This window comes from Dendrobates tinctorius, unplaced genomic scaffold (assembly GCF_039654945.1).
Source record: "Dendrobates tinctorius isolate UK_male_01 unplaced genomic scaffold, ASM3965494v1 ptg000007l, whole genome shotgun sequence".
In the NCBI taxonomy this organism is placed as follows: domain Eukaryota; kingdom Metazoa; phylum Chordata; class Amphibia; order Anura; family Dendrobatidae; genus Dendrobates; species Dendrobates tinctorius.
The window spans coordinates 19,895,178-19,906,387 of NW_027361675.1; the positions used below are offsets into that span (position 1 = coordinate 19,895,178).

Here is an 11,210-nt window from a genome sequence, read left to right on the forward strand (position 1 = left end):
GATGGCATTCACCCTCGGGTATTAAGGGAGTTAAGTAATGTGATAGACAGGCCTCTATTCCTTATATTTAAAGACTCTATAGAAACAGGGTCTGTTCCTTTTGATTGGCGGCAAGCAAATGTGGTACCGATATTCAAAAAGGGATGTAAAAGGGAACCTGGAAACTATAGGCCGGTAAGCTTAACATCTGTTGTGGGTAAAATGTTTGAAGGGTTTCTAAGGGATACCATTATGGAATATCTCAATGTTAATAAATGTTTAACTCCATATCAACATGGATTTATGAAGGATCGCTCCTGTCAAACTAACCTGATCAGCTTCTATGAGGATGTAAGCTCTCAAATGGACCAAGGAGAATCATTGGATGTCATTTATCTCGACTTCTCTAAAGCATTTGACACTGTCCCACATAAAAGATTGGTAAGTAAGATGGGAAAGCTTGGGCTAGGGGAAAATGTGTGTAGATGGGTAGGTAGCTGGCTTAGGCTAGTTTCACACTAGCGTTTATGAGCGCAGCGACGGCCGCCGCTAAGCCCCGCCCCCTGCCGCTCCCCCGCCGATAGCTCCGCCCACCGGCGCATGACGCTGCATGCGCCCCCTATCACAGGGGGCGCAGGCCGTGCGCAGTATGCGTTTGGCGGCGCATGCGTCCTTTTGACGGTGCGCCGACCTGCGCCAAACGCAACCTGCTGCAGTTTGGTTGCGTCGGCGCACCGTCATAAAGGCGCATGCACCGCCAAACGCATACTGCGCACGGCCTGCGCCCCCTGTGATAAAGATAGGGGACGCAGGGCGCATGCAGCGTCATGCGCCGGTGGGCGGAGCTACCGGCAGGGGCGGGGCGTCGCTGCGCTCATAAACGCTAGTGTGAAACTAGCCTTAGTGATAGAAAACAAAGAGTGGTTATTAATGGTGCATACTCAGATTGTGCCAGGGTTACTAGTGGGGTACCACAGGGTTCCGTATTGGGCCCCCTACTATTTAATATATTTATTAATTATCTAGTGGATGGCTTACACAGTAAAATATCAGTATTTGCAGATGATACAAAACTATGTAAGGTAGTTAACACAAAGGAGGACAGTTTGCAACTACAGACAGATTTGGGTACATTGGATAATTGGGCTGAAAAATGGCAAATGAGGTTTAACACAGATAAGTGTAAGGTTATGCACATGGGAAGGAGAAACAGATGCTACAATTACTTACTAAGTGGGAAACTGCTGGGGAAATCCGACATGGAAAAAGACTTAGGCATCTTAGTCAATAAGAAGCTAAATTGGAGTGCCCAGTGTCAGGCAGCTGCCACCAAAGCAAATAGGGTCACGGGATGCATTAGAAGAGGTTTGGGGACACGAGAAGAAAACATAGTTCTCCCTCTGTACAAATCACTCGTCAGACCACACTTGGAGTATTGTGTGCAATTTTGGACACCGGTTCTCAAGAAAGACATTATTGAACTTGAAAGGGTTCAAAGGCGGGCTACTAAAATGATAAATGGAGTTGGTTCACTACAATACCCAGAAAGGTTATCAAAATTAGGTCTATTTACTCTAGAAAAGAGAAGACTTAGGGGAGACTTAATATATATGTACAAGTATATCAGAGGGCAATACAGAGATCTCTCCAATGAACTGTTTGTACCAAGGACTGTGACAAGAACAAGGGGGCATTCTCTTCGTTTGGAGGAAAGACAATTTCTGCACCAGCATAGAAGAGGGTTCTTCACGGTAAGAGCAGTGAGGCTCTGGAATTCTCTTCCTGAGGAAGTGGTGATGGCCAACTCACTGAATGAATTTAAGAAAGGAATGGATGCTTTTCTTGTGAGTAACAGTATAGAAGGTTACGAATAACAGAATATTATAGGTAGATGGTTGACCCAGCTTAGGGGAAGGAATTTTTTTCCCTATGGAGAAAATTGGCTTCTACTCTGTGGGTTTTTTGCCTTCCCCAGGATCAACAATGCAGAACAGCTGCACTTAAAATAGGCAGAACTAGATGGACATAAGGTCTTCCTTCAGCCTTCAAAACTATGTTACTAAGTTATGTATATTGTCATGTGTTAATAATTCAGTAGCCATTTCTTGAAGTTGTCTGGGACTGCAATTTAGGCGATTTTCCCAATACTGTATAATTGGACCAGTGTCCTTTGCCGCAGTAATAGCACGCTCATGTTCTGCAGTCTGATATTTATGGGGGTCTGTAGTATGACTGTGAACCAGATAAGGGGGTCAGAAGTGTGTAGCCTGAAACAAAAACTCTCGCACATTAGTCCTTCATGTTATTGCAGGACACATTTCAGAAATTCAATTCTGATGATCCAGAGGAATTGGTATGAGCAATCATGTTTGGGCAACACACACGGGTATCTGCACGGTGCTCCGATCTCTGCCACAGATCTGCCATGTGAGTATAGAGTCATGATACAATCACTTCTGCATTTACCACGGCCAATAGCCGAGCCACCAAAAACTATCGTCTGCTGCTCAAAACAGATGCTAAATGTCACCCAGCAGTGCTTCAGTAGCAAATAGGGGAGTCCCAGAAAGAGCCCTGCAACGGTGCCATCACATTAGTCATTATGCCTGTGTACACAAGAGCACTAATGCTGCGGTGCCCGAGAACAGCGACATGACAGGACCTTTACTATGGTGCCAATATTTGTATACAGGGAGCCAAAATGGTCAGAGATAATCTCCTGAGATCAGGCCACAGCTCTTAACAGAAACCTGAGTGAGAAAATAATCACCCAAATAAAGCTGCAAATTTCACTGTAATACGTGTTTCTGGTCAAGTGTACTGTATATGAGTATTCTGACCAACCTCAATACTACATATCTTACCCAGAGCAGCTGCAGCGGTCACATGTTGTAGCCAGGACCGCTGCAGCCAGACATTTTAAAAGCACCATTAGCTACAGCCCCATTTTTGAATGAAACCAGAATTCCCCCTGGATGGAAAGACAGAGGACACTTTTCACTACAGGTGTGGCTATGGTGAACCAGCACTTCCCAAATACACATTCTTCTGCAAACCCGTGGCTACTGATGAGAACTAGATCTAAAGGGGGTTTTACACATAGCGATATCGCTATGTGTGATACTTACCTCCGACTGGCTCCCCCGCTGTCCATAGCGGATTGCGCGAGAATGTCCGGCTCCATTTCTCGTCGTCAGCTTCCTGCTGTGACGACGAGCGACGCGTGGATGCGGGCGGGAGGACGTCAGGATCGCTGTGTGTGAAAGGTGAATATCGTGCGCTGCGTCGCTGCTGCATCGCTGTGAGGTCTGCCTGTGTGACAGCTCACTAGCGATCATTTAGCAATGCACCAGCGACCCTGACCGGGTCGGATCGCTGGTGCATCGCTAAATGTAAAGGGGCCTTAAGGCTGTGTGCACACGCTGCAGATTGTCCAGCGGATATTTCCGCGCAGATTTGACAAAAAACGCAGGTAAATCCGCAGGTCAAAAGTCCTGCGGTTTATCTGCAGTTTTTCTGCGGTTTAGCCTGCGGTTTGACATCTGCCATGGAGAAGGTGCCAAACCGCAGCGGAATCCGCACAAAGAATTGACATGCTGCGGTTTTGAAACCGCAGCAAATCCGCGCAGAAAAATCTGCACAGTTTTCATTTTTCATTGATTTTAATGGTACTGGACAAAAACCGCTGCGGTTCCGCAGCAGAATCCGCAGCGTGTGCACACACCCTAACAGCTTGGACATTTTCAAAGAACGCTCTGACTTTCATACAGCAAGATAGAGGTCCATATTTTGCAAATCACGGAGAAAAAGTGTCTCGGAAAGCTTTGCACCTCTCCCATGATTTAGACCCAGTGCTAGTTTTGCCTTACAAACGCTGCTGGGTGAATGTGGCCTCTTCATTGAGGACAGGGACATTAGTGCCTCCTTTTGGAGGTAGCAATTCTTGAAGTCATTACTGGCCCTTTTAATCTCAGGGGAGCATTGGCTATAAGTCTCCCTACGTCCACAAGGAGAAGCTTTACCCCTTAGAACGACAATTCTCATGTTCGCCCCTCATTGGTACAAAGCAATGTGAAACATCTGCAAATTGAGTTTTTAGCTCCCTGCCATGTGGCAAGGCTCTTTAAACAGTCAATTGTTAGGATTCCCATTTCCTGACTTCTTCCTGTTAGGAAAGTATTTACAGATTTACATTCCCAGGGGGGCACTGTATGGCCCATAAGTTTCCCAAAGGCAACTTGGCACGCTCCACAAGGAGAAACTTTACCCACTGGCCTACGTTCCCACAGTGAGCTTCAGATGTTGCAGATTTCCTGCACTTATTATGTAAAATAGGTTACTTGCATTTTTTCAAAAAATATGCATGGGAAAAAAAAAACCTCATCAAAAATTCATTATGGGAACATAGCCTTTGACGCTCTTATTAAATTGGCAGACATCACCACAAGACATTTTGTTCACTTAAACTAAGAAACCGACATAAGTTACACCATACAGTTGTGGCCAAAAGTATTGACACCCCTGCAATTCTGTCAGATAATACTCAGTTTCTTCCTGAAAATGATTGCAAACACAAATTCTTTGGTATTATCTTCATTTAATTTGTCTTAAATGAAAAAGCACAAAAGAGAATGAAGCAAAAAGCAAAACATTGATCATGTCACACAAAACTCCAAAAATGGGCCAGACAAAAGTATTAGCACCCTCTGCCTAATACTTGGTTGCACAACCTTTAGCCAAAATAACTGCGACCAACCGCTTCCGGTAACCATCAGTGAGTTTCTTACAATGCTCTGCTGGAATTTTAGACCATTCTTCTTTGGCAAACTGCTCCAGGTCCCTGATATTTGAAGGGTGCGTTCTCCAAACTGCCATTTTTAGATCTCTCCACAGGTGTTCTATGGGATTCAGGTCTGGACTCATTGCTGGCCACCTTAGAAGTCTCCAGTGCTTGCCCTCAAACCATTTTCTAGTGCTTTTGAAGTGTGTTTGGGTCATTGTCCTGCTGGAAGACCAAGACCTCTGATGGAGACCCAGCTTTCTCACATTGGGCCCTACATTATGCTGCAAAATTTGTTGGTAGTCTTCAGATTTCAAAATGCCATGCACACGGTCAAGCAGTCCAGTGCCAGAGGCAACAATGCAACCCCAAAACATCAGGGAACCTCCGCCATGTTTGACTGTAGGGACCGTGTTTTTTTTTTTTTTTTTTTTTCTTTGAATGCTTTTTTTCTCCTGTAAACTCTATGTTGATGCCTTTGCCCAAAAAGCTCTACTTTTGTCTTATCTGACCAGAGAACATTCTTCCAAAACGTTTTAGGCTTTTTCAGGTAAGTTTTGGCAAACTCCAGCCTGGCTTTTTATGTCTCGGGGTAAGAAGTGGGGTCTTCCTGTGTCTCCTACCATACAGTCCCTTTTCATTCAGACGCCGACGGATAGTACGGGTTGACACTGTTGTACCCTCGGACTGCAGGGCAGCTTGAACTTGTTTGGATGTTAGTCGAGGTTCTTTATCCAACATTCGCACAATCTTGCGTTAAAATCTCTTGTCAATTTTTCTTTTCCGTCCACATCTAGGGAGGTTAGCCACAGTGCCATGGGCTTTAAACTTCTAGATGACACTGTGCACGGTAGACACAGGAACATTCAGGTCTTTGGAGATGAACTTGTAGCCTTGAGATTGCTCATGCTTCCTCACAATTTGGTTTCTCAAGTCCTCAGACAGTTCTTTGGTCTTTCTTTTCTCCATGCTTAATGTGGTACACACAAGGACACAGGACAGAGGTTGAGTCAACTTTAATCCATGTCAACTGGCTGCAAGTGTGATTTAGTTATTGCCAACACCTGTTAGGTGCCACAGGTAAGTTACAGGTGCTGTTAATTACACAAATTAGAGAAGCATCACATGATTTTCCGAACAGTACCAATACTTTTGTCCACCCTCTTTTTTATGTTTGGTGTGGAATTATATCCAATTTGGCTTTAGGACAATTCTTTTTGTGTTTTTTCATTTAAGACAAATTAAATGAAGCTAATAATACCAAAGAATTTGTGTTTGCAACCATTTTCAGGAAGAAACTGAGTATTATCTGACAGAATTGCAGGGGTGTCAATACTTTTGGCCACAACTGTAGGTGGAACAAATTAGCACTATAGCGATGATATTCCTATCCCAATATGTAGGAAGTGTAATGATATTAGAAAATTACTTCAATTAGAAATGTATAGTTCTTCTGATTAGCTATGTCACTTACCCTATGTGCAGAGCTTGGTTACAACCACTGATCGTGACAGCTGTTAGTGGTCGTAACTATGGATATCTAAGCTACTGGAACACCCTGCACTTGGGGTAAGTGACACAGATAATCAGAATAACTATACTACATTTCTAATTGGAGGCATTTGCTAATATTATTATTATACTTACTACATATTGGGATAGGATCTTGGAGATCGGAATACCCTTTCAACCCTAGACAAGAACTAAAGGGAACCGATCAGTCACTGTAGTCCCTGAACCATGGGCAACACCAGACTGGTTCAATACAAAAAACCACATTTTACTCCAACACTGCTGTAGAAAGAGAGGAGTCCGGCTCCTATAAGAAGAGTCTGCTGGGCAGCGCCCATCACCTTCCTGGCCAATGTGTGACAGCTCTCAGTCTATCAGCACATAGGAAGAGACCGGTCAATCAAGTCAAACCGGGCGCAGACCAGGCAGAGGGAACCTCTTATCCCTGGGCCGGGCTCATTCTTCAAGTCAAATGCTGCTTTATGTAGTGAATGAGAAATCCGTGTTTCATAATAGACCAAAGATGACAAATGTAAAAGAGGGACTGCAACTTTAAATAACATATGACTTTGCTGTCCCCGTGTTTTGGTTATCGCTTCTCAGATGACTGGTGCTAGTCTTATGAGATGTCTGATCTTATCCGGTCAAGCAGGAACCAGATTATCGGAGAGTTCTTTGACTATTAAAGAGGGTCAGGGACTAAGCAAGTGATGCTGCATCCATAGGACAGGTCATCAATGTAAGATTGTTGGGATGGGAGATCACTGATCAGCACACGGCTTAAAGTACAGTATATGGCCACTAGATGTACAGCTCTGCCATGTACCTGCTCACTTCCAGCTGATCCGTGGGGGACAAGTGCCACAAGTCTTTTATGAATGACCTGTCCTACATACAAGCATCAGGACTTAGTTCCAGACAACCCGTCAAAGTAACAGCAAAAATAGGTTTGCATGTAGTAGTCACTAGACTAGGACTAATGAAAAACTACCTTGCCCCTAAAGAGAAATACATGGCCGCCTCATGCCGCGTCTCCCGCTGATCACTGGGGTGATGTATTGTGGAGTCCGCACCGCTGCTCCCGGCATCCGTTACTGCCTGCAGCTAATCGGTGAGCTCAGGAACAACTGCCAAGCTCAGTGATCAGGTGTAGCGGTGTCAACGTGATGTCAGCGCTGCCGACAGTCACGGGGAGCAGCGGTGGAGCATCTGTAGACAACCAGGAGAACCCATGTATTAAAGGGATTTTCTATTCTTAACATACGGGTTCTCCAGATACACGGCGTTACCTTTCTACAGTAAAGTCTTAGACAACGGGGACAGAGGAAACGGGAAGGACGGGGCAGGGTGATCCCAGGAATTACTGGGGACCCCATGATAATAGGGGGAGTGCTTTGGAGAAGTTTCTGGCTGACCCCCTGCACATGTAGCAGTGTGCACCCACAGACCCCCAGGCACAGCTAGCTCAGGGGTTCCTAGCAAATCGCCAGAACAAAAGCCGCTGCCAGGAGCTGGCACTGACACATGCCCCCAGCCATGTGTGCCCCACTGACAGCAAGCAGGCCAGGCCGAGGCTTCCCTCCCGGCCTACAGGGGCTGCTCGCCTCGGCGGACGGCCTCACTCACCTGCCGTAGATTCCATCAGTAATTCGGTTCCGTTTTAACGGGCGCCGGAGTTTACTGCAGTCCGCATTCCGCCGCTTCATTCTCCCGGTGTCCGCCTCCTCCCGCCGCCGCCGCCCGAGGCCTGCCCCGTCCGCTCAGACACCGCTCACACCGGCTCCGGCGCTTACCAGGGCCTACCCGCCCGGAACAGCGCCAATAGACACATGGAAAGAAACCGATAGTAACGAGTTTAAAGGGTTTGAAACAAAGAAATAAAGATGGAGGCCCCTCCTCCTCCTCCCCTCAGCAACGGCGCAGCCAGGGCCGGACGGAACGCGAGCCCGCCCACTTTAGGAGTGAAGGCAGGAACAGCCAATCACAGCTTGGAAGACGTTGAGCGACAAGAAGGAAAGCCAGTAAGGCACAAGGGCAAGCTGCCAATAATGACGCAAGGAGTTTTTCTGAAGCTTTGCTGGACTTAGAAAGAAGAGCCGAACGTGTGGGCGGGGAATCGTAATGATTGGCGTCTGAAGAGACCAATGAGACAAATCACAGAATGTACTGGGCGGTGCAATGTGGTTGGCAAGTGCAGTGCGCGGGAAGCCAGAGAGTGAAAGGCGAGGGGGCGTGAGGTGTCAAATCTTAAAGCCAATCAGAGGCAAGCTACAAGGAGAGGGTGACAGCGGCATGTCCAATGAGACTGCGGAAGGGGAGGAGCTACAGTTAACCCTTCGGGTAGAGCAATGGGCTGGTTTGTTTTGGGTTCCACGTCCGCAGAATGGAGGGCCGGACCGTGAAGCCCGCCCCCCGCAGGAATGGGGCAGTACTGGCTCGGTGGCTCCGGTCTGTCACAGTGCTGCTCCGCACGGACATGGCAGTCTTCTGAGCGTGTAGCACTCCTCCTGTCATGGCAGCACACTGGTACCAGCCTGGTCAGTGTCGGCTTTGTTCCCATAGCAATCCATAGGAACACAAGGCGCCCACCCACCGTGCAGGACAGGTCTGATAGGACCCGGCTGCAGTACCACTGAGAGCAGACTGCCAAGGGTGGCGCTGTGCTGGTACAGCTACCTTCCAGCCTCCGAGCACGGTGCTGCATGGTTACAGGACCCGGCCTCCATGTCACCCAAGGACCCCCACAAGACAGAGCTAAGGCCTGTTTGACACATCAGTTTTTTGCTTCAGATAAAATCATCTAAAATGGCGGACAACGGGTCCGTTGTTGGACTGATGACGTTTGTCACCGGACCGTTATTTTAACGGATCCATCGAAGGAAGAATTTTAAAGGAATCGCTGCCTGAGAGAGAGAATTTTTTTCGCCGCCAGAACAGAGTTTAGGGTTACATTTCCGAACGAGGCAAATCATCCGGGCATGCGCAATGTCAAATGCGGATCCGGCCGCCGAAAAAACGTTGCATGGTCCGTTCAGGCATGTCGGTGGACGCCAAAATTTTGTCGGATCCGCATAAAAAACGGATCAAACGGATGGCCATCTGTCAAGATCCGCCGGTTTTCAACTCAATCGGAAAAAAACGGATCCGCCAAGCGAAATGGCGGGTTTTTTTGCACAACGGCGGATTTTGACGGATTTCAAAAAACTGATGTGTGAAACAGGCCTAACAGGATGGCGAGGTAGCCAGTGTATGTCATGGTAGGACGAGAAGGATACCGACTAGTCACTGCAGCTCTGGGTGTGACTGGAATATAGACACAATGTAACATCAGACTGGTGACTGTAGCTCTGGATGTGACTCGAGTCTAGACAATTCCACAGCATTTCTGCAACGTGGGCACTCACCCTTAAACTCAGTCCAGAGCCCCTCACCTAGCCAAATCCGTTTTCATACTTTGCACTGAGGAGGGCCAATAGCCCGAAACACCGTGTCTGCAAACTGAGATTCTGATTTGGCTTTTATCCTAAGTCTTATTACAAGACTCGTTAAAGGGTTGATTGTGACTTGTAGGATCGCAGCTTCCAATAGGTGGCGCTATAGAGTTCAAGTCCTCTTTCTCTCTGAAGAGGCAATTTGCATATTCAGCTCTGGAAGTGACTGGAGTACAAGGCCGTATGCCAAGCTCCAGAGTTTCCTACCTCACCCCCATTCAGAGCTGCTCTTCTGTGCAGGGCTACACACAAATGTCATCATCCAGAGACCTGCTCTTAAAAGGAACCTGTCACCCCCTCCAGGGCGTTTTTAAGTAAAAGTCAAGCTTCAGCAGCATTAAGGCTGCATTCTGTGAAGGTGGCTCTTCTGTTTCTGATCCCCAGGAACGCCGAAATATTATCTTTTATAAATATGTCCCCATACCGGTAATACGTCCCATAGGAAGTGTGTGTCCCCCTGTAGCAGCCGCCTCCCCGCCGTCTACTGAAAAGTGGGGTGTGTAATATTATTCGGCTCCTTTCAGTGCAGCAAACTCACTCCAGAAGTTCATTGTGGATCTCTGAATGATCCAATGTTGTCCTAAATGACTAATGATGATAAATATAATCCACCTGTGTGTAATCAAGTCTCCGTATAAATGCACCTGCTCTGTGATAGACTCGGTTCTGTTTGAAGCATAGAGAGCATCATGAAGACCAAGGAACACAACAGGCAGGTCCGTAAGACCCGGCCGTCCCTCTAAACTTTCATCTCAAACAAGGAGAAGACTCATCAGAGATGCAGCCAAGAGGCCCATTATCACTCTGGATGAACTGCAGAGATATACAGCTGAGGTGGGACAGTCTGTCCATAGGACAACAATCAGTCGTACACTGCACAAATCTGCCCATTATGGAAGAGTGGCAAGAAGAAAGCCATTTCTCAAAGGTATCCTTAAAAAGGGTAGTTTAAAGTTTGCAACAAGCCACCTGGGAGACACACCAAACGTGGAAGAAGGTGCTCTGGTCAGATAAAACCAAAATCTAACTTTTTGGTAACAATGCCAAATGATATGTTTAGCATAAAGGCAACGCAGCTCACCACCCTGAACACACCATCCCCACTGTCAAACGTGGTGGCAGCATCATGGTTTGGGCCTGCTTTTCTTCAGCAGGGACAGGGAAGATGGTTAAAATTGATTGGGAAGATGGATGGAGCCAAATACAGGACCACTCTTGAAGAAAACCTGTTGGAGTCTGCAAAAGACCTGAGACTGGGACGGAGATTTATCTTCCAACAAGACAATGATCCCAAACGTAAAGCAAAATCTACATTGGAATGGTTCACAAACGTATCCAGATCCAGGTGTTAGAATCGGCAAGTCAAAGTCCAGACCTGAATCCAATCGAGAATCTCAGGAAAGAGCTGAAAACTGCTGTTCACAAATGATCTCCATCAAACCTCACTG

At 46.9% G+C, this 11,210-nt stretch overlaps 1 protein-coding gene across 1 annotated transcript in view; it reads right to left on the reverse strand.

Moving 5' to 3' along the window:
• The window catches only part of MACO1 (macoilin 1), a 69,708-nt gene extending 61,489 nt beyond the window's left edge, over positions 1-8,219 (reverse strand). Inside the window, exon 1 of the mRNA XM_073572284.1 lies at positions 7,898-8,219. Within this exon, the coding sequence (XP_073428385.1) occupies positions 7,898-7,977 (80 nt within the window). The 5' untranslated portion in view covers positions 7,978-8,219. The remainder of the gene's footprint in view (positions 1-7,897) is intronic.
• Positions 8,220-11,210: the final 2,991 nt, after the last annotated feature.